The 20,096-nt window shown below is 58.9% G+C and overlaps 10 protein-coding genes across 10 annotated transcripts; 5 read left to right on the top strand and 5 right to left on the bottom strand.

The window, feature by feature from the left end:
- On the top strand, window positions 1-1,567 carry SPRG_06995 (prolyl-tRNA synthetase). The gene has a single exon (XM_012346458.1). The coding sequence runs from the start codon at window positions 20-22 to the stop codon at window positions 1,523-1,525; it is 1,506 nt and encodes a 501-aa protein (XP_012201848.1). The 5' UTR covers window positions 1-19; the 3' UTR covers window positions 1,526-1,567.
- A 280-nt stretch (window positions 1,568-1,847) lies between these two features.
- On the top strand, window positions 1,848-2,349 carry SPRG_06994 (hypothetical protein; the record flags this gene model as incomplete). Its single annotated transcript, XM_012346457.1, has 2 exons — window positions 1,848-2,118; window positions 2,163-2,349. The coding sequence occupies 2 exons, from the start codon at window positions 1,848-1,850 to the stop codon at window positions 2,321-2,323; spliced, it is 432 nt and encodes a 143-aa protein (XP_012201847.1). The 3' UTR covers window positions 2,324-2,349.
- A 10-nt stretch (window positions 2,350-2,359) lies between these two features.
- SPRG_06993 (hypothetical protein) lies at window positions 2,360-5,559 on the bottom strand (the record flags this gene model as incomplete). Its single annotated transcript, XM_012346456.1, has 9 exons — window positions 2,360-2,528; window positions 2,579-2,662; window positions 2,715-2,785; window positions 2,833-3,339; window positions 3,383-3,490; window positions 3,532-4,627; window positions 4,678-5,061; window positions 5,111-5,408; window positions 5,460-5,559. The coding sequence occupies 9 exons, from the start codon at window positions 5,557-5,559 to the stop codon at window positions 2,360-2,362; spliced, it is 2,817 nt and encodes a 938-aa protein (XP_012201846.1).
- A 363-nt stretch (window positions 5,560-5,922) lies between these two features.
- SPRG_06992 (hypothetical protein) lies at window positions 5,923-7,695 on the top strand (the record flags this gene model as incomplete). The annotated part of the gene is made up of 10 exons (XM_012346455.1): window positions 5,923-6,319; window positions 6,369-6,439; window positions 6,484-6,525; window positions 6,567-6,607; window positions 6,661-6,731; window positions 6,778-6,875; window positions 6,919-6,972; window positions 7,017-7,253; window positions 7,299-7,552; window positions 7,599-7,695. The coding sequence occupies 10 exons, from the start codon at window positions 5,923-5,925 to the stop codon at window positions 7,693-7,695; spliced, it is 1,362 nt and encodes a 453-aa protein (XP_012201845.1).
- Window positions 7,696-7,719: 24 nt separating this feature from the next.
- On the bottom strand, window positions 7,720-9,362 carry SPRG_06991 (hypothetical protein; the record flags this gene model as incomplete). The annotated part of the gene is made up of 8 exons (XM_012346454.1): window positions 9,195-9,362; window positions 9,054-9,139; window positions 8,904-9,009; window positions 8,532-8,837; window positions 8,366-8,489; window positions 8,225-8,316; window positions 8,064-8,164; window positions 7,720-8,011 (listed from the first exon to the last, which is right to left on the bottom strand). The coding sequence occupies exons 1-8, from the start codon at window positions 9,261-9,263 to the stop codon at window positions 7,720-7,722; spliced, it is 1,176 nt and encodes a 391-aa protein (XP_012201844.1). The 5' UTR covers window positions 9,264-9,362.
- Window positions 9,363-10,223: 861 nt separating this feature from the next.
- On the top strand, window positions 10,224-13,016 carry SPRG_06990 (hypothetical protein). The gene is made up of 12 exons (XM_012346453.1): window positions 10,224-10,693; window positions 10,744-10,892; window positions 10,943-11,045; window positions 11,093-11,248; window positions 11,300-11,626; window positions 11,671-12,009; window positions 12,060-12,094; window positions 12,148-12,346; window positions 12,396-12,490; window positions 12,536-12,665; window positions 12,717-12,819; window positions 12,876-13,016. Exons 1-12 carry the CDS (start codon window positions 10,229-10,231, stop codon window positions 12,980-12,982), a joined length of 2,208 nt encoding a protein of 735 aa, XP_012201843.1. The 5' UTR covers window positions 10,224-10,228; the 3' UTR covers window positions 12,983-13,016.
- SPRG_06989 (septum site-determining protein MinD) lies at window positions 13,013-14,052 on the bottom strand (the record flags this gene model as incomplete). The annotated part of the gene is made up of 4 exons (XM_012346452.1): window positions 13,759-14,052; window positions 13,612-13,711; window positions 13,288-13,563; window positions 13,013-13,240 (listed from the first exon to the last, which is right to left on the bottom strand). The coding sequence occupies exons 1-4, from the start codon at window positions 14,034-14,036 to the stop codon at window positions 13,013-13,015; spliced, it is 882 nt and encodes a 293-aa protein (XP_012201842.1). The 5' UTR covers window positions 14,037-14,052.
- A 775-nt stretch (window positions 14,053-14,827) lies between these two features.
- Window positions 14,828-16,165, top strand: SPRG_06988 (hypothetical protein; the record flags this gene model as incomplete). Its single annotated transcript, XM_012346451.1, has 1 exon — window positions 14,828-16,165. One exon carries the CDS (start codon window positions 14,828-14,830, stop codon window positions 16,112-16,114), a length of 1,287 nt encoding a protein of 428 aa, XP_012201841.1. The 3' UTR covers window positions 16,115-16,165.
- A 118-nt stretch (window positions 16,166-16,283) lies between these two features.
- SPRG_06987 (hypothetical protein) lies at window positions 16,284-17,756 on the bottom strand (the record flags this gene model as incomplete). The annotated part of the gene is made up of 4 exons (XM_012346450.1): window positions 16,284-16,547; window positions 16,609-16,847; window positions 16,913-17,096; window positions 17,145-17,756. The coding sequence occupies 4 exons, from the start codon at window positions 17,754-17,756 to the stop codon at window positions 16,284-16,286; spliced, it is 1,299 nt and encodes a 432-aa protein (XP_012201840.1).
- A 361-nt stretch (window positions 17,757-18,117) lies between these two features.
- On the bottom strand, window positions 18,118-19,388 carry SPRG_06986 (hypothetical protein; the record flags this gene model as incomplete). Its single annotated transcript, XM_012346449.1, has 1 exon — window positions 18,118-19,388. Exon 1 carries the CDS (start codon window positions 19,369-19,371, stop codon window positions 18,118-18,120), a length of 1,254 nt encoding a protein of 417 aa, XP_012201839.1. The 5' UTR covers window positions 19,372-19,388.
- Window positions 19,389-20,096: the final 708 nt, after the last annotated feature.

The following is a 20,096-nucleotide window of genomic DNA, read 5'->3' as shown; positions in this document are numbered from 1 at the left end:
CTCCAAGTCGAAGGAGGGCATGGTCTGGGCGAAGAAGGAGAACTTTGCCGACTGGTACACGGACGTCATCACCAAGTCGCAGATGATCGACTACTATGACATCTCGGGCTGCTACATCTTGCGCCCGTGGTCGTACGAGATCTGGGAGCACATCCAGGCGTACTTGGACGCCAAGTTCAAGTCGATTGGTGTCAAGAACTGCTACTTCCCCATGTTTGTCACGAGCGAGAAGCTCAACCGCGAGAAGGACCACTTGGAAGGCTTTGCCCCCGAAGTCGCTTGGGTCACCAAGTCGGGTGACGCCGACCTCAAGGAACCCATTGCGATCCGCCCGACGTCCGAGACCATCATGTACCCGGCCTTCAAGAGCTGGATCCGCAGTCACCGCGACCTGCCCGTGCGCCTCAACCAGTGGTGCAACGTTGTCCGCTGGGAGTTTAAGAACCCGACGCCGTTCATCCGCACGCGCGAGTTCTTGTGGCAGGAAGGCCACACGGCCCACGCGACCAAGGAAGGCGCCGCGAAGGAGGTCATGCAGATCCTCGAGTTTTACGCCGGCGCGTACGAGGAGCTCCTCGCCGTGCCCATGATCAAGGGCAAGAAGTCGGAGAAGGAAAAGTTTGCCGGCGCCGACTACACGACCACGATCGAGGGCTTCATTCCGTCGACGGGCCGCGGTATCCAGGCTGCGACGTCGCACCACCTCGGCCAGAACTTTGGCAAGATGTTTGGCATCTCGGCCGAAGACGACCAGGGCCAGAAGCTCATTCCGTACCAGAACTCGTGGGGCTTTACGACGCGCTCGATCGGCGTCATGATTATGATCCACGGCGACGACAAGGGTCTCGTGCTTCCGCCCCGCGTCGCGCCGCTTCAGGCCGTCATCATCCCGATCCCGGTCACGGACAAGGACGAGACGGACAAGATCCACGACAAGGGTGACGAAGTCCTCGCGTACCTCCAGGAGGCGGGCATCCGCGGCGAGGTCGACCACCGCCGCCTGTACACGCCCGGCTGGAAGTACAACCACTGGGAGCTCAAGGGCGTGCCGCTCCGCCTCGAGCTCGGCCCCAAGGACATCCTCAAGCAGCAGGTCCGCGTCGTGCGTCGTGACACGAACGAGAAGATTGACATTGCGTTCACGGACCTCAAGACCAAGCTCCCGGCGCTCCTCGAGACGATCCAGAAGGAGATGCTCGAGCGTGCGCGCAAGGAGCGCGACAACTGCATCCGCATCGTGACGCAGTGGTCGGACTTTGTCAAGACCATTGCCGACGGCTGCATGGTGCTCACGCCCTTCTGCAACGAAATCGAGTGGGAGGAGGTGGTCAAGACGCGCAGCCGCGAAGAGTCGCTCGCGATCCTCGGCGAGGACGGTGAGGCCGACAACACGGCGACGAGCGTCGCGGCCAAGAGTCTTTGCATGCCGTTTGAGAACAACGAGATGCCGATGGAGCCCGGCACCAAGTGCTTCGTCTCGGGCAAGGACGCCAAGTGCTGGATCTTGTGGGGCCGCAGTTATTAAGCCCCTTTGCAACACGACTGTGCTGCTTTGTTTTGTACACGAGCGTTGGCATGCGAGACTTGTCACTGAGCGTCATTGGAGGACGTCCATACTGTACCCGATGCATCGTCCGCAGCGGCCATGCACTCGCCGCTCACAGATCACAGATCGCGTACTATCTGTGCCACTGTAGTAGGACCTGGTACGCTGTGAGAGGCAGGTCTCGGACTTTGTGGCGACAGCCCCATGCCCACCGCGTCGTCGAGACCCAGGTGCATGGCACATGCCTCGACGCAGCGACACCGGCGACCTCATAAGGGGCGTTGCAGGTATAAATAGCAACATGGCGAGGAGTGGTGTAGCCATCGTCGTCCTCTTCGTCGTCGGACGACTCCTGCGCGTACATGCGACCGATACGTTTCCCAACCCGACGCCCGAAGGCAAGTCGTGGGCGCCGTGCGCGTCCGCGGTGCTGGCGATCGCAGCCCAAGGCGACGGCTCCTCGCCGGGCTCGTGCATGAGCTGCGATCCAGCGCAGAACAAGTGCCCCGCCAAGTGCCAGCCGCTCATCAACACGTTGTACGTCGACTGCGACGGTGTCTACTCGCCTCCAGGTATAGTGCTACTACATCATCTATACCCTTCGACCCACGCCCAGGTCTCTTTTTTGACCCGGCGGCCAAGATCCATGGCTACTGGAACGGCCAAGTCAACGTGACGCGCATCGCGGTCGAGCGCTGCGGCTGCAACGACGCTCTTCGCACCCTTCATGGCAGCGTCGCACTCGCTCTCGCTGGAACGCTGTGGCTTCTTTACTAACTTAAATATCGTACATTGCTCTTGGTGGTGCGACGACTAGGCTCCTGGTCTGCGCTGGAGCACGATGAGCCGGCGGTCCTCGGCGCCGATCGCATTCCATAGCTTGCGGGGCGTGCGCGTCACGGCGGGCATCGACACGTGCGCGTCAAAAATGGGCGCCAATGGCGTCGGCACGTCCTCCGCTGCCGGACGCTCGCCGCTTTTTCTACGCATACTATGAGTGTCAGGTAGCTGAAAAGACAGGAAGACGACGACGTGGGCTTGTGCGGGGGCTTGATTTGGACGGGCACGCTCGGACGCAACTGATCTCGCTTGCGCGACGACCCTTTGGCGAGCTTCCTAACGAGTTTTTTGTCTTGAGCTACCTACCTTTACACCGCGAACGTCGTACAAGGTCTGGAACTGCAGTGTCCGAACGTCGTAGTGCCCCAGCGCTGGCAGCAACGGGTCGTCCAGTGGCGGCTACCATGCATTGTATATATTCCTCTCTCTCATCTATTGCGTAGTACCTCGAACGACAAGGCGTCCACCTTGAGTGTGGACGACGGCTTCAGCGGGCGAAGCACGGGCGGGCTGTAGACGGGTACGTTTGCGGTTGGTGGCAACGGTTTTGGTACAGGACGTCGATGTCGCCGGGCGTGGAGTGTTACCGATGGTGGAGCCTCTGGATCGGGCGGTGTATGCGGGCGCTCGTTCACCAGCACGCATTTCTCGAATGGATCGCCAATGGGCTCCTCAGTGTCTTCAGCATCGAAGGGTTCTTGATTGGAAGTGGCCTCTTCGGTCTCGTGGTCGTACTCGGAGTCGACGATGGACTCGAGGACGGCGGCGGTTGATGGCGGCTCGAGCGCGCGCGGCAGCGGCAGCTTTGTCGGGAGCACGTCGACCGCCACGAGCGTGAAGAGCTTCTCGAGGATGCCGACGAAGAGGTCGCCCTGGGCATTGGCAAAGCACATGCACGAGAGCGGCGTCGACATTTGCACTTCCCGCAGCAAGTTCTTGCTCTGGTCCCAGACCTACGCGCTGTGCGTCAGGTCGCCCTTTGGTTCAAGAGACCACCTTGATACTCATGTCGAAGCTTGTCGTGACGCACAGGTGGAGCTCGTCCGAGCAGTCGGCGGCAATCACCATGGACGAGTGGTTGACTTCGGACGAGATCAGCTTGGGCTACTCCAAATGTTACACTATACCAATGGGACATGGCGTACCTCGGCGCAGGCGAAATCGACGAAGTCGACGCGACCGTCTTCAAAGCCGCAGACGATCAGCTGCGCGGTGGGCGACACGCTCATGCACGAGGGCACTTCGCCGAGCGTGATCATCGCGAGGCGCGTCATGCGCGGCGCCGTGCGCCAGAGCCCGAGCGTCTTGTCGTGCGCAAAGCTCACGAGCGTCGCGGTCGCCACACTAGTAAACGCAAGGTACGTGATCGGTGCTGCGTGGCCTGGCTGCAGCAGCGCTTCGTCCAGCGAACCGTGCATGGACGAGCTAAAGAGGAGGTCGCCTTTGTCCGAGCCGCACGCGAGCCAGTGGACGCCCATTTGCGCTTCGAGCGCGGCTTGGGCGAGGTAGTCGGAGCGGGATTGCTGGACGATGGCGCCGCGTCGACCCGCGTCCGTGCGTTGCGAGTGCAAGTGAAAGATGGGCGGCGCCAAGACGCAGCAAATCGCCTTCACGACGCGATTCTCAATCTCAATCCATCGAATTGGCGTCGTCACATCGAGCGCCACGTCGTAGACCGCAATGCGTTTTTTCAGCAAAATGTACAAGATGTCCACATACGGGTTGTACGCGATGCCAATGACGTCTTGCAGCACCGCTTCGTCCGGTGTCCACGTCGCCGACGGCACGTTCATGCGCCGTGTCGCATAGATCCGCACCGACCGGTCCTGGCACATGCTCACAACGTGGGTGTCGCTCCAATCCGAGAGGTTGTCGCCCGCCGTCGTAGTTGTGCGTGAGGGCGGTGTCGTTGGTGTTCGAGATGCCATGAGATGGATTGGGATCTGGGACACCTTGCGTCGCATGACTGGCGGCCGAGGGTTCGAGGACGGCTTGTGCCGCTGCTGTTTGCCCGGTGCGAGCGCCCGGAAGAGAATCGCGAGCGGCGACGCCGTCGCACTGTGCTCTTTAAGCGTGTACTTGAGCAAAAGCAGTCGCATGGCTTGGCGCGACTGGACCGCAAAGATAATTGGGTTGGTCTTGGGGACGAGGAAGAGACCCGCGACAGGGGCGTCCATACGAATTTGGTGAATATTGCGGAGGAGGTCGAGGTCCCACATGCGGATCGTGCCATCGAGCGATCTAAAATCGACAATAATGTACAAAATGACGAACAAAAGAAGAGAAAATACGAGGAAAAGACGCTTTGGGACACGTCGTCGAACGCGAGGCCCGTGATGGGCTTGGTGTGGTCCTTGAAGACTGCAAGCGTCGACCGCGGGTTCAAGGTCGCGACGTAGATCGAGCCATCCATGCAGCCGACGACAATCGCCTTTTGCTTGTACACGACAAAGTCGGTGATGGCACCATTGACATTTTTCACCAGTTTCTTGATTGTCTCAACGTGCGAATTGTCGAGCAGACAGTAGACGTGGACAGCGTTGTTGGACAAGAAGTAGACGCGGTCCAAATCGAGCTTCATGCGCTGAACCCACGTAGTTCCAGTTCTTGTAAACGCGTCGCTGGCTGCGACTTGGTACGCTGGGTTGCGTAGCGTCTGGCCTTCGTGCTCGTATCTACGGAGGCGTCATCAGTTTTTTCTGGGCATCGAGCTTTGAAGGCGACCCGTCCCAGTCCTTGCCGCGCAGGACCCACGCACCGCAGCCATCGACGCCGCCCGTCAAGATGCGCTGGCGCGGCTCATCGAACGCAAGACAGAGGATGCTCGCGCGGTGTGTAAAGACGACGGCGAGCTCGTCCATGTGCTCGTCGTAGAAGCGCAGTGCACCGTCGAGGCAGCTCGCCACGTACAAGTTGCGCGACGGAATGTACTCGATCGTTTGCACCAAGTTTGACGTACGCGCTGGCAAGGCTGCGCTGCGGATTTCTCCGTCGCGGTGCCATAGCTTGATGCTGCGTTCGTCTAGTACAATAACCGCATGTGAGGTGGAGAGTGAGACGACTACAAGTCGACCGGTGGTCGCAAAGCGGTCAAGGCGGGCGTTGTAGCAGAACGCGTTGATCGCAGAGCTGTGGGCGACTTGGACTAGCTCCTCGATGACCACGCCTTGCATCGTCAAGCATGGACTGGCTAGCAGTTTCGGACCGTAACTGGGTGGCACGATGGAATAGTAACGCTTTGAGACACTTTATTTTACTTGGTTTCACGCCGCCACGTCATGGAGGTACCTTGTGAAGGTATGCTGCCGCCTTTTAACGCTGCTGCAACAGAAACCTATCGAACGCATAGGGGCGAACCCTTCTACAAGGGACCACATCGTCAATGAGCAAGAACATTCGTACCAGGTCGTATTAAGCAAAGCGATGGTCCTGTAGAAAGGAAATTAACCATATAAACCCTTGACAAGATGGGTAAGCGTTTACAAAAGACCCACCAATGGCATCGCAGTACGCCACCTGCGATCTTTGACCGTCCGATGCTCATCGCCGTTGTGTTGGACGTCGAGCACAAGGAAGGCGAGGACAACCTCCTGTACGTGAGCACCAAGTCGGACTGTCACGCGCTCTTGTCGCTGCGCGGCGTCGTGGCTGCCGCTGCTGGCGCGGTGCGGACGCTCTTTCGAGAGCGCATCCAAAGCTGCACGTTTGCGCCGGGTGTGGGCGCCGCCTATATCGACGACGGCGATCTCCTCTTCGTCCTCTTGCAAGACGGAGGTGATGGTTCGACCATGTGGCTACAAGCATGTGCGAGCGACTGCTACGAGTTTCTTCAGAGCGCGTTCGGCCCGCCTGGCGTCAAGTGCTGCGACTGGAAGACGCAGTCGGCAGCCGTCGACGACGTTGTCGCTCAGTGGTTTGCCGCCGTCGCGCACGGTGCGATCTCTCGTCTTCAACACCAACACAGTGGCATAGCATAGAATAGAGCCGAGCATGGTCTGGCGAGCACTGTTTCCGATGTCGACGCCGGCGCGCCGGCCGCCGTGGCGAATCCTCGTACGGAGACGCTACCTTGCGCAGCCGTGTCATGCGCTTTGTAGATGGAGATGCACGGACCGCAGTACCTCAACATTGCCGAACTGGTCTCGGAATTATTGTCACGTGCCACTGATCGTGTACGTAGCCTAGCCGCGGGCGTCCGATCGGCGTCCTTCTCTGCTATGCGTAACGTCTACCATGCCATTTGCTTGCAGCAGACCGACCATCCATGGCTCTAGGCAGCAGGTTGTGCTCTCGACCTTTGGCGCTGCCACCACACGTCTTCTCCATCAATGGGCTCTCTTTTACGGTACTACGCTCTCCCACCATGAGACGACTGAGTGAGAGCGTAACAGGGAACGCGGGAGCTTGTCATGTCCTGCATATCAATTTGCTGGACGAAGTCGCACACGAAGTCATTGGTCGCTTGCTCACGCTGCTCCGTCATGGCGCAGTACGCCGAGGCGCTTGCATCTCTCGCGTCATGCTTGGCGTAGTGGGCGCTGCTGGTGCTCGACTCGATCGCCGACGACCCTCCTTCATCCGACTTGGTTGCAAGCGCCGCACAACTCGGTCGTTTGCTCATTTGGTGTAGGATCTACTCCCGCGACTCGAGGCGGCCTTTGGGCACCAGCTCGCGTCAGAGGCGCCACTTGTCGTCTTGCCACCGCCGCACACGGACGCGTACCTCCATGTGCTGCGTTGGAGCAAAGTGCATCATTGCTTTTACGAGCAAGCGCCAACGAAGCCTTGCGCATTGCTGGACGACGAGCGCCGCGCCGCGTTGACGCGTTGCATCGAGGGCATGCAGGCGCGGTATGCAGCGTCCGAAGTACGCGACCATCCATCCATTCATCCCGCTCAGTGTCTTGGTTAGATGGCCCATCGCACCTGCACGTCTCCGTTCATCGAGCATCCGGAAGCCCCGATTGCGGACGACACGACGTGGATGCTGCACGTCGCTGTGCCCAGGAGCGACGATGGTGAAGACATGGGCGGCAGCGGGTACGACCGCGGCCTCTTTCCCCCGAGCAATTCGCTCTACCGCCCGAGCCAAGTGCTGTCACAGCGCCTGTCGACCCAGGCGCGTCAAGTGCGCGTCGGTTCGTCGCACATGCTGTGGGTGCGCGCGTATGGGATTCGCTTCGTCTTGCAGTGTCTGATATGCGAGCGCTAGCTATCACATGGCCGCACGGGATGTCTACGTGTGCTACGACGCGTCGACGCCGCACCACGTTTTCGAGACCGCACTCCAAAACGCGGTACTGGATTGAAACGTATCAAGTTGATAGATAGAGCTACAGTGCTACACATGCAAGCAGATCAAAATTTCGTCCATATAGATGCGAGCGCGTACCTGGTGAGAGCACAAACTGGCGCGGCGTCTGGGTCGAGATGAGGCCGTCGTTGAGCGCGGGGATCTCAAACCGGTTGAGGAAGAGCAGCATCGTGTGGATGAGAAAGACGATCGTCGTCCAGAGCGCCGTGTACGAAAAGCCAAACGGAAAGCAGAAAAAGTAGACGTGGAACATGCTAAAGTAGAGCAAAAAGAGCGGTGGAAAGAACGTGAGCGAGAGCCATGTCCGGACGCTAGACCACATGTCACCTGGTCAAGACTCCCATTTGAACCAGACAAAGATACCAGACGACCGAGTAGAGTTCGCAGAGCCACGCGAGCGACATGACGATGAACGCGAGGAGCTGGTCTTTGAAAAACTCAAACAGGAAAAAGAGCATCCCGACCTAAAGTTGACGTTGAGAAGTTTTTTCTTGTAAGTGTTGTGTTTCAGAAAATAGCAGTACCATGATGGGCACGAATACAAGCGACTCGATGATGTGGCTGAGCACGAGCTTGGTGTACGGCAGTCGGTGTCGAATGTGCTGCTGCAGCAAGACTACAAGTATCAACCTGTCAAGCGCTCGGCTTGCGGGCGAATGCAATACTCGTAAACTTGAGCATGCGTTGCTGCGTCTCGCGCAGAATGAACGAGACGAGTGTCGTCGTGCTGAAGAAGAGAAAGAGCACCGTGCAAAAGATACCGAGCTTGTACGCGACCAGCGAATACCACTACGACGGTGTTATGAGCTGTGACGATTCGCCTCTTGGTACCGTCGACGTCGTCGCGCGAAACTCGCTCGCATAGTTGAGGTTATACGTGTCCTTTGTGAGCTCGTTGTAGAGGTAGCCTTTCCCGCCGTCCGTAATTTCAATCATGTTGTTGATCAGAATCGTGTCCAAGCCAAGGACCTTGTCGAGGAAGAGCATCCACGCGCTCGAACTGCCCACGAACGGCAGTCCAAAGCACTCGGACGACATGGGCACCGAGACGTGCGCGATCTGCAGCGCCGGCATCTCGTCCGGGTACTCGACCAATGTCAAGAGCCCTTTCTGCATCGCATAGACGTACGCGTTGCGCTGTCCGTAAACAAACCCTACCCGACACATGTAGGCTCGTCCTCAATGTTGCATCGGCCGAAGTACCGAGAGCGAAAGCCACGACGCCTTGTCAGGCTCGACTTGTATATGCAGCAGGTGCGGCATCGTGGTGGGCATAAACTGGCGCAGGCAGCCGGCTTGGCCGTGGCCGCTACCACTGCCATGAGCGTCCTCCGCATGGCATACTTCGCGCACCTCATAAACGTGCGGTGGAGGGTGGCCACGAGGCATAGGAGACCCACGGCGAGCACGAAGAGGGTCGTCTCGAGGGCAATGCGTGTCTATCGCAGCGCGCATGACGCCTCGACGATGATGCATGAGGATGCGAGTATGTACCTTGCCGCCGGCGAGGCGCATGAGGATGCGGCTTACCCGCACATGCATGCGGAAGAAGATCTGCTCCATGAGAGGGTCGGTGCAGCGTGTGGATGGCGGCGTAAGGTGTCGGGTGCAAGCCACGCTCCGGCCGCTGTTTATGTTCTGCGGCCAAGTGGAAATATCTCGAGCTCAACTTTTCCATACAAAGGGCAAGGTGGGGCATCCGGATTCAACCGACGTATCCGGATATCGGCCGTCAACAGCGTGATTTTGGCGGACAGTTGATTTTAATCTGTGGGCCGCGTCAACTTCAATGTGACGAGCGACGTGTCACGAGCCGCGGCCGAGTATCTTGGCAATGGCCAATGAGCGAGCGAGCGGAAGATGATCTTCGGCGTTGAAGTGTACGATTCGGAAGGCGTGCGAAGAAGGCGAAGAAGACGTGATCGTGCGGCTTGAAGGTCTTGGCGTGTACAACCCCGCGCAGTGGCAAGCACGGATGCACAGTGGAAAGAGTTCGCTGTCGCCACGTTCTTCTTGTTCAACCCACTGACCACTTTTCCCGGACGAGCAGCAGAGGTTGCGGTTGTCGCACTGCTGCACTGCCGTAAGAAGGTACCAGTAACTAAATAAAAGCGTTCGATGCGTGTATGTAATGAGCGCTGGTGCTTCGGAGCAGGTGCAGTACACGATCCAGCCTGGCTCTTTCCACGCCGTCGATACTTCGTTTTACTAGCCACCGACATCCTGTGATCCGACCTTGGCCTCGACCCGACCGTGGCCTCGACCAGACTGCGCGTCCTTCGCCTGTCGCGATGGAAACAAAACGTTTGTTGTCGCCGCTAGCGTGCACTGCAGGTACTCTGTCCTGCGCTGGCGCCCTGTCGCCATCATGGCGGGTGGCAATGCGCGTCGATCAGCGTATCATGCGTTAAACGCCGCTAGATGCGTTTTAGTACGTTAAAGGTCTTTCCGGACGACCCTATTGGCCAATCGTGGTCGCGCGTATCCGGACTGCCAAGAGCGCTATCTTTTGCCACCAACCAAGGACGATGGCGAAGAAGGACAAGAAGGCGACGGCCGCCAAGAAGGACGAGAAGAAGGCCCGGCAGGAGCTCAAGCAGCAGAAGGTCAACAAGAAGAAGGCAACGAAAGAGGCCAAAGATGCTGGCGAAGAAGACATTGAGGCCATTCTGAACGAGTTTATGAAGAAGGACGCGGCCAAGGTGGCCATCACGATCGTGCCGACGACGCAGCCGTCGCCGCGCGCCAACTTTTCGCTCTGCTCGATGCCCAACAACGACTTGCTTCTCTTTGGCGGCGAGTACTTTGACGGCGAGTGCAACGAATGCTTCAACGAGCTCTACCGCTGGAACCTCGAGACGAACGAGTGGAAGCTCATCTCGTCGCCCAACACGCCGCCGCCACGCTGCAGCCACCAGTCGGTCGTGTACCGCGACCACCTGTATATCTTTGGCGGTGAGTTTGCGACCGCGGACCAGTTTTACCACCACCGCGTACGTCCTCACCACACTCTCTCGATCGCTCTGCACGCTGCGCATGCTAGGACCTCTGGCGCCTCGACCTCAAGACGAACGCGTGGGAGTGCATCGAGAGCAAGGGCGGTCCGTCACCACGCAGCGGCCACCGCATGATTGTCTGGCGCAACTACCTCGTGGTCTTTGGCGGGTTCTACGAAGCGGCCCGCGAAACCAAGTCGGTCAATCGGCCTATCCAGTTGTAGCTCACGCTTCGTCCCTTCGTAGGTGGTTCAATGACCTCTTCCTCTTCAACTTTGCCGATCTCAAGTGGAAGAAAATTTCGTTTCCCGTGCACAAGACGACGCCGGGGCCGCGTAGTGGCTGTCAGGTCCTCGTTCCTCTCTACGACCGGCCTCTCTCAATAAGATCGTATAGCTTGCGGTCTTGCCGTCCAAGGACACGATCTTCATGTATGGTGGGTACGCCAAGATCAAGAACGTGGGCGAAAAGTCCGAGGGCAAGGTGTACACGGACATGTGGGCGCTCAACATGGCACCCGTCATCAAGAACCAAGACCCGACGTGGGAAAAGGTTTTCTCTCCGAGCCGAGCGCGCCGTTTACAGAGGTGTCTATGCCACTAGCTCTCGCGGAAGGGACATGCGCCGAGTCCGCGCAGTGGTGCGACCATGACGGTCTACAAGAACCGCGCGATCCTCTTTGGCGGCGTCTTTGACGAGGAGGGCCGTCGCCACGAGCTCAAGAGCGTTTTTTACAACGACATGTTTGCGTACGATATGGAGCGGAAGCGCTGGTTCGAGTACAAGCTCCGCAACAAGAAGGACGGCACCAAGCAGCGGCGCCGGAAAAAGAGCAAGACGTCAACGCCAGGCGCCGACGACGATGACGACGACGACGACGACGACGACGACGGGTCCCAAAGCGGCAGTGACGACGACCGCGCGGACGACGTACGACGCTTGCTTGTCGTCTCGGGGTCCACGTGTATGTGTAGGAACAGTACCAGAAGCGCCTCAACCAATTTGGGTATGTTGGCGAAGACGGCACCATCGTGTACCTGGAAGACGACGACGAGGAAGAAGAGTCAAAAGAAGACAGCGGCGCAAAGGAGCTGCCGCCAGCCCGATTGCGTGCCAACGACAACGAAGAAGAAGAGACCAAGGAGGAGGAAGACGACGACGATACGTCCGACTTGCTTCCGGACGTCTTGCCGCCGCCTGTCGTCGCGCCGGTTGTGGACGACGGCCCGCCGGCCCGTGTGCCGCTGCCGCGCATCAACCCCGCGCTCATTGTGCGTGGCAACACCATCTTTGTCTACGGCGGTGTCCTTGAGGTCGGACTGCGCTTTCGATGCAGATATTCTCACTACAGGGACGACCGTAGGATGGCGATCGGGAGATCACGCTCGACGACTGTTGGTACACTGCTGGTACACACATCGATCCCGCGCTTGACGAATCGCATGACGTAGGTCGATGGATCTCAAGCGCATGGACGAGTGGGTCGAAATTCTGCCGGGCACGATGGCGCAGCAGCTCTGGAAGGGCGTTGTGAGTGACACAGAGGACGACGACGACGACGACGACGATGACGACGACGAAGAAGAAGACGATGACTTTCAAGAGTACGTCGAGCCAGTGGAGGATAACGACGACGACGCTAAGCCGCCGGTATGTCGCACATCTCAAATCGCACTGACCATCACATTCAACCAACTAGGTGCCGAGCGAGGCGGCGGTGGCCGTGGCGCGTGCTGTGGACGTTCTTGACGGCGCCGACGACCCGGTCAAGTCCAAGAAGAAGAAGAACGACCGGTGCGTGAACGCGTCGAGGGTGTCGTATGGAGCCTTTGTGCATAGGAAAGCGCTTCGCAAGGAGATTGAAGAGCTCCAGGACCAGCTGCAGCTCGCAGATGAGCTGCAGACGCCGCAACCGGGCGAGACGTTGCGTGATTTCTTTGCCCGCACCGCCAACCACTGGGCGCGTCAGGTAGAACAAGCGATCGTCGTCACCGAATACTGTTGTCTAACGGCGGTGTAGGTGGCTGATTTGCCCGAGACGACCGAGCGCCAGCTGAGCGTCAAGGACATCAAGCGCGAAGGTTTCTCGATGGCCGAAGTCCGCTACAACGAGCTTTTGCCGAGTACGACGACGAATTTCCATGCGCAACTGCACCATTGGCTCATGATCAACGTGTAGTTTTGGAGCGCTTGAACGAGCTCGAAGCGGCGCAAAAGGCCGCCGAAGAAGCCCATCAGTCCAAGAAGGCAGCGAAGAAGGGCGGTCGCGAAAAGGACCGGCGCTAACGTCGCAAAACAAAGCATGGGTGGTTTGTCTTACTGCTGGTTGAAGAGGCGCCCGAAGAGCCCCATGGACTTTTCGGGCGTCAAAAACTTAAAGTCGCGCTCTTCGCCGAGGAAGCGCGCGACCGTGTCCTCAAACGCGACCGCGGCCTTGTCCGTCTTGCTCGCGATCACGGGCTGGCCCATGTTGGACGAGTTGAGGACCTGCGCCGACTCGGGAATGACGCCGACGACCGGCAGCGCCAGCATCTCTTGGATGTCCTGGAAGCCACAGCTGAGAAGAGAAAGGATTTGGATGGAAATCCTACCTCGACCGAGAGACACTCTTCGTTCGAGACGCGCTTGGCGTCGTAGCGGTTGATGAGGAGGTACTGGTTGACCTTGGCCCGGCCTTCCTGGGCGCGCAGCGACTTGCTCGCAATGAAGCCGATCATCTTGTCCGAGTCGCGGCACGACGAGATCTCAGGGTTGGTCACGATGATAGCTTCGTCCGCGAAGAACATGGCGTGGCGTGCGCCCGACTCGATGCCCGCCGGCGAGTCGCAGATGATGTAGTCGAAATCCTGCTTGAGCTCTTCGAGCACCTACGACGTCCTACTGAGCATGCGTACCGAGCAGCGGTGGCGCTCTACCTTGGCGACACCGTCTTCCGTGAGCGCGTCCTTGTCGCGCGTCTGGCTCGCGGCCAAAAGCGACAGCTTCTCGAGGCGCTTGTCCTTGATGAGCGCTTGGCTGAGGCGGCAGTTGCCGTCAATGACGTGGATAAAGTCGAAGATCACGCGGCGCTCGCAGCCCAAGTGAATATCAGGTTGCGCAAGCCAATGTCAAAGTCGATGAGGCACGTGCGGTAGCCCTTCTGCGCCAGGCCATAGCCGATGCTGGCCGAACACGTCGTCTTGCCGACGCCGCCCTTCCCGGACGTCACGACAACGACCTTGCCCTGGGGCGATCCGCCGGCAGTAGCGTCCTGGTTGCCAAGGCCCGCGACCGCCGTGTAGCGCGCCACCGCCCGCGGCGCGAGCGTCTTGGCCGGATGGAGAGCGCGGAGGAGCAGCATCGTGGTAAAATTGTGGTGCACTTTCTGCATCTGGTTAAACCTCCAAAATAACATACACGCAAACATCAATTGCGACAGGTTTTCCGGTTTCAACATTGCTGTTCTGCGGTCGACGCTTCCCTCAAAGCATCGAGCTCTATGGAAAGCATCGTAGCTCTCGCCGTCAGTGATGGCACTTGGTGAAACGAGGCTCCTGCAAAGGCGCGCCGACGACTGCAGCGTCCAAGATCGCGAACCCCAAGCTCGTCGCGCAGCTACATTGGAGCGCAGAGAGGAGCTATCGAAACGGACATGTCGTCTATCTTCTAGCACTCTCGATCTCTCTTGCCTCTGGGCGGGCCTTCTATAAAGGGTCGGGCGAGGAGTCTCTTGGTGTGAAAACGGCTTGAAACCGAGGAAACCCCAAGCGTCGTTGGCGGCGTCCTGATTGTACGGCTCAATTCGGACACGTGTCCTGGTTTTAAATCGACTTGTTGTTTGTATATTGCGAGCGATGCTGTGAAACGCCCCGATCTTTGGATGGATCTTGGTGTTTGTATGCCGACGTCGCGGAGCGCGATGATTGGTGCGGAATGTTTCGCAGAAAGATTAGCAGCCAATCAAACGCGAGGGCTGGACCCGACGCTTCGATCTTGGAGAGGTTCCAGCGCCCGGCAGCCAAAGACCCACTCTCACATTTTCTTCCGCCCCGGCAGAAGAGAACCAGCGCATTAGAGTCTTCTCCTCTCTTCCCAACTACAGGTACACGCCCAAGATGACGCTTGCAGCTGCTCATGCTCGCGTAGACCAATATGATGCGCGCGGCCACGATTGCCCTCCTTGCGTTTGCTGCGACTGTGCGCGCTCAATACGGCGAAACTGCGCCTGCCCCGCAGGGCTATGCCGCGCCTGCTCCCCAGGGCTATGCTGCGCCTGCCCCGAAGGGCTATGCTGCGCCTGCCCCGCAAGGCTACGGCGCACCTCAAGGGTACGGTGACGAGGCCCAGGGTTACGACGGCTACGAGCCGGAAGCGTATGGCAACCATGACGACGGCTACGGCGGCTACGAGCCGGAAGCGTACGGCGACCATGACGATGGCTACGGCGGCTACGAAACGGAATCGTACGGCCACCAAGACGACGGCTACGGCGGCTATGAACCGGAATCGTACGGCCACCAAGACGACGGCTACGGCGGCTATGAACCGGAATCGTACGGCCACAAAGACGACGGCTACGGCGGCTACGAACCGGAATCGTACGGCAACGAGGACTACGCCCCGGCGCCCAAGGGCTACGCCAAGGCGCCCGCCCCCGAGGGCTACGGCAAAGCTCCCGCGCCCAAGGGTTCCGGCAAAGCCCCCGCGCCCAAGGGTTACGGCAAGGCACCGGCCCCCAAGCCTTATGGCAAATACGAGCCGGAGCCGAACGACTACGACAACGGTGATGGCTACTACAAAAAGACGCGTGCCCCGGTGCCGACCTCGGAGCCGACCCCCAAGCCGACCCCCAAGCCGACGCCATACCCGACCACGTACGTCGCGCCGCTTACGCCGCCGCCGCCGTTCATTCCCCCGACGGAGACCAAGTACGGCCCCGCGCCTGCTCCCGCATGCGCGTCGACGTGGAAGCCGAACTCGGCCAAGTACATGGCGTATGTCTGCAGCTCGCTCTATGCGAGCGCGACCAAGTGGGCCTCGAACAACTGCAAGGCGTACTACACCGTGACGCCTGACTACGACGACAAGAGCTTGTACCAGGCGCAGCTCTGCACGTACTGGAGCCAGCGCAGTGTCTTCCGCGTTGTCACCTCGTGCTTCATCGAGGCGCACCTTCGCAACGAGTTCATCCAGAAGTACGGCAAGGCCGGGCCTGGCCAGTGGTTCTGCAAGTACACGGACTTTGTGAACCAGGTCAAGGAGTGCTACAGCTCGTCGCTCGACTGCTACCCGCTCGGCAAGTCGTTCAACTCGCTTGAGGCCCAGGTCGCGGCGCTCAACCCGCCGTCGACGTCCATGCCGCCGTTCCAGTTCACGGGCGCGTCCATTGCCATGTGCGCGTACTACAACAAGGACCAAGTCTACACGACGGCCCAATAAGCTTGATACGATACCATCATCAACACAAGGCGCACGGAAGTGAAGGGAAGCAGTGGCCTGTGGTGGGTTTTCAAGTATTTAACAAATGTTGATGTTTACCTAGTGCATATAAACCAAATTTCAATGTATCAACAACTGAATAGACAGAACGCGATCCTCGATTGGAAGCTTAGATTTCCTTGGCGTTGGTCGGCAACGCCAGCGCGCCTTGGAGGATGCTGTCAATGTCTTCCTTCTCAAAGAGGCTCGACGACCGCAGCGCACAGTCTTCAAGGCGGTCCGTCGCGCGGTCCACGATGCTCGTCAGGAGCGTGTCGTCAAAGCCGAGCTGGTGGGCGTCCGGGATGTTGAAGAGCAAGCCCACTTGCGCAAACCAGAGCGAGAGCGTCTCCGTCTTGTAGCCTGTGACGATGCTGAGCACGTTGTGGACGGCCTCGAGGCGCGCTTCGATATACGTTCGTAGTGGCCAATCGAAGCAGAAGTAGATCGAGTACCAGAGCATCAAAGTGGTGGTCGCCAGCGTTCTCGTCGAGAATCGACTCGTAGCGCTGGAAGACGAGGGGAAGGAACGCAGCGCAGACCTGGAGGTGCGGCGTGTCCGAGAGACCGCCGACGCCAATGCCGACCGAGTGCGCGGCGCCAAAGCCCGTCGCGCTGCTGGCGAGACTGCTGTAAAAGCTCGCCAAGCTCAGGCGCTCGCGGAACGCCAAGTCGTTCAGATGCAGCTTCCCATCTATGTGGATGCATATCGCAATTATAGACGACGACAAATCGTGGGCGGTGCAGAGTTGTTTGTACCTTTCAGCGGCGGGGCAAGCGCCTCCGCGGCCGTCCGGATGCCATTCAAGCAGATCTCGTCGACCTTGGCGTCGTCAACGTTCATCAAGAACGACTCGATGCACTGCCCGAGCGCTGTGAGCGCGCCCTGTGCTGTCAACCCCATGGGCACCGACACCGTCAGAATCGGGTCAATGATCACGGCCTACGCGCCCAAGTAGAGTGCAAGGTCGTCCGTGGTCGTTGTGCGTACCTCGGCAACGATGGGCGACTTCGTGAACGTGAGCTTGGCTTCCGCGCCTTCGTCCAGCACCAGCGCTTCGTTGGAGACTTCGCTGCCACAGCCTGCGACCGTCGGCATGATGATGAGCGGCGCTGCGCGGTGGGGCAGGGGCAGAGGGCCTTGCGCCAGGTCCTCGGCGTTGCCCTCGTTCGCCATGAGCGCAGCAATCGCACGCGATGTGTCCATGACGTTGCCGCCACCAAAGGCCACGACGCCGTTGGCGCCGACGCGGCGGGCGTGGTCGCGTCCTTGGTTGATCGAGTCGATCGTGGCGCAGTCGCGCTGCAAGGTGAACATGAAGACGGGGATGTTGGCCTTCTGGAGAAGAAACTGGGCGTACTGGGCGCGCTTCTCCGAGCCAGCGTCGCGGTCGCGCACGAGGAGAACCTTGGACATGACCTTGGGTGCGAGCACGGTGAGCTGTTCGGCGGCCTTGCGCCCAAAGATCACGCGGGGCTTCTGCGACGGGTGCAGCGACATGGGCGGCGCATCGAAAGCGAAGCGCGCAGCATCGGCAGCCGACGTGGAGAAGGCGGCGCGAAGCGGCCGCGGTCGCTGAAGGAGCCGTGTCAAGCGGCTCATGCTCTACGTGTGCGAGGAATTCGAGTGAATTGCATCCACCTCTTCGTCTCGATGTGCAACCCAAGAGTATTCCTTTTCAGAGGTTTTTGAGAAACGTGCCCGCGAAAACGAATGCGCATTTTTGGATTTCAGATTCATTCGACACGTCGTGGCAAAGCTCTTTGGCACCATTGCTCCGAATACAGCATCCTCTTTTACTGGAATATTCCAAGAGAATACTTATAATCGATTAGAAGACAATGCACAGAGATCGAGAGCGTAAGATCGTCACCGGCGCGTCACGCAGCTACATTTCCCCGGGACGCCTCGGCGCCGTCAACACAGGTGGTAGTCGTCACAAACAACATTTTTTAACAGGTGATCACGGGTCGAGGGTCTCGCGCTTGAGCATCTCTTTCCCAATGACGATACGCTGGATCTGGGACGGCCCGCCGTAGATCTGGTAAATCTTGGCGTCACGCATGAGCTTCTCGACCGGGTACTCGGTGTTGAAGCCCGCGCCACCAAAGATCTGGACCGCGTCAGCCGCAACCTGGTTGGCCATGTCGCCGGCAAAGCGCTTGGCCATGGACGCGTACATGGTGTTCTTGCGGCCACAGTCGATCTCGTACGCCGCCTTGTACGTCAGCAGACGCGCAGCCTCGATGTTGGTGGCCATGTCGGCAAGCATGAACATGATGCTCTGGTGCATCGCGATGGGCTGGCCCATCGTCTTGCGCTCGAGCGCGTACTTCTTGGCCTCCTCCATTGCACGGCGAGCAAGACCGACCGCGCCGATGGCGACCGGGGGGCGGGTGTGGTCGAACGCCTGCATGGCGATCTTGAAGCCGTAACCGGGCGAGCCAAGAACGTTCTCCTCCGGAACGACGACATCCTCGAACGTGATGCCACGCGTGTCCGAGCAGCGCTGGCCGAGGTTGATCTCCTTGCGGCCGCGGGTGATACCGGGCGTGTTGGCATCGACGACAAAGCCCGTGAAGGCCGAGCCGGCCGACGCCGTCGAGTCCGTCTTGGCAAGGACAAAGTACCAGTCCGCGACGCCGCCGTTCGTAATCCACATCTTGGAGCCGTTGATGACCCAGCTGTTGCCCTTCTTGACGGCCGTCGTCTTGGCGGCGGCAACGTCCGAGCCAGCACCCGGCTCCGTCACGCAGTACGCGGCCTGGCGCGGCGCTTCCGTGAGGCGGCCAAAGTACTTGGCGCACTGGGCGTCGTTACCCGCGACGAGCACGGGCGCCAAGGCCAAGTGGTTGGCCTCGATCGCGGTCATCATGCCCGTGCAGCCGTACGCAAGCTCCTCGCCAATGATGCAGCCGTCGAGCGAGCCGAGGCCCATGCCACCATACTTCTCCGGGATATGGCCGTTGACCAAGCCAAGTTCCCACGCCTTGTCGAAGATTTCCTTGGGGTACTCCATCGTCTGGTCGTAGTGCTTCTCCTTCGGGATCATCTCTTCGCGGGCAAACTTGCGCGCAAGGAGCTGGAACTCCTTCTGCGTATCCGTGAGCTTGAAGCTAATGCCATTGAGCTGCGACTCGTCGATGGACGCATGGGCGGCGAAGCCGCGGGCGAAGAGCGCCTTCTTGGCGGCGACGGAAACGTTGCGGGCCAGCATGGTGAAATTGCAAAGTGTGGACCCCAGAGTTAGATCCCTCGCGTTGACGAAACCAAGGTATTTTAACTGCGTCGTCGTACCTTTTTATGCATCCACCTTTATGTTCACTTGGTGTTTCTATGTACGATCGTCGATTCTACATAAAAATACAAAATCGATATGTATTTTATGCCGGCCACGGCCCATGTTGATGCATCATGCAATCCAAGCAACTTCAAGGTGCGTGTGGTAAGTAGGTGGGGCAAATATGTTTGTCCCGTTTTACCCTAGTTTTACCCCATACCCCAATCAGGCGTTTCCCCAAGCATGAAGGCCGGGGAAGTCGCTCCCGCGTATCATCATCAACCATCATGCATACTGGGCCCGGTCACCGCGTTGGTGTGGGGCGCCGGTCGGCAATGCTAGAATCTAGAGCTGCAGCTTTTTCACGGGAAGAGTTGCTCCTGCAAAGCATCAACCTATTCAGTCTCTGCAACTTCCTGGAGAGCAGATTGTGTAAGGTAGCGTCATTGGTAAGCATCATCGCTTTGACGAGTCGGTTTGAAAGACGATTGCAATACATGTACATGTACGTTTTTGTCAACCACGGGTGTGATAGATAATTTATAGGTAGCATCCCTGCTTTAGGACATAATACGGGCAGTCGGCTCTGGGTGGTAGCTTGAAGTATTCAACCCTGTATGGCGGCCCCTCGAGCAGCAATTTTTCAAGTTGGCGTCGCGGAT

This window comes from Saprolegnia parasitica, assembly GCF_000151545.1.
Source record: "Saprolegnia parasitica CBS 223.65 unplaced genomic scaffold supercont2.29, whole genome shotgun sequence".
In the NCBI taxonomy this organism is placed as follows: domain Eukaryota; phylum Oomycota; class Saprolegniomycetes; order Saprolegniales; family Saprolegniaceae; genus Saprolegnia; species Saprolegnia parasitica.
The sequence above is the reverse complement of the archived record's forward strand: the minus strand, read 5'-3'. Positions and strand labels throughout refer to the sequence as shown.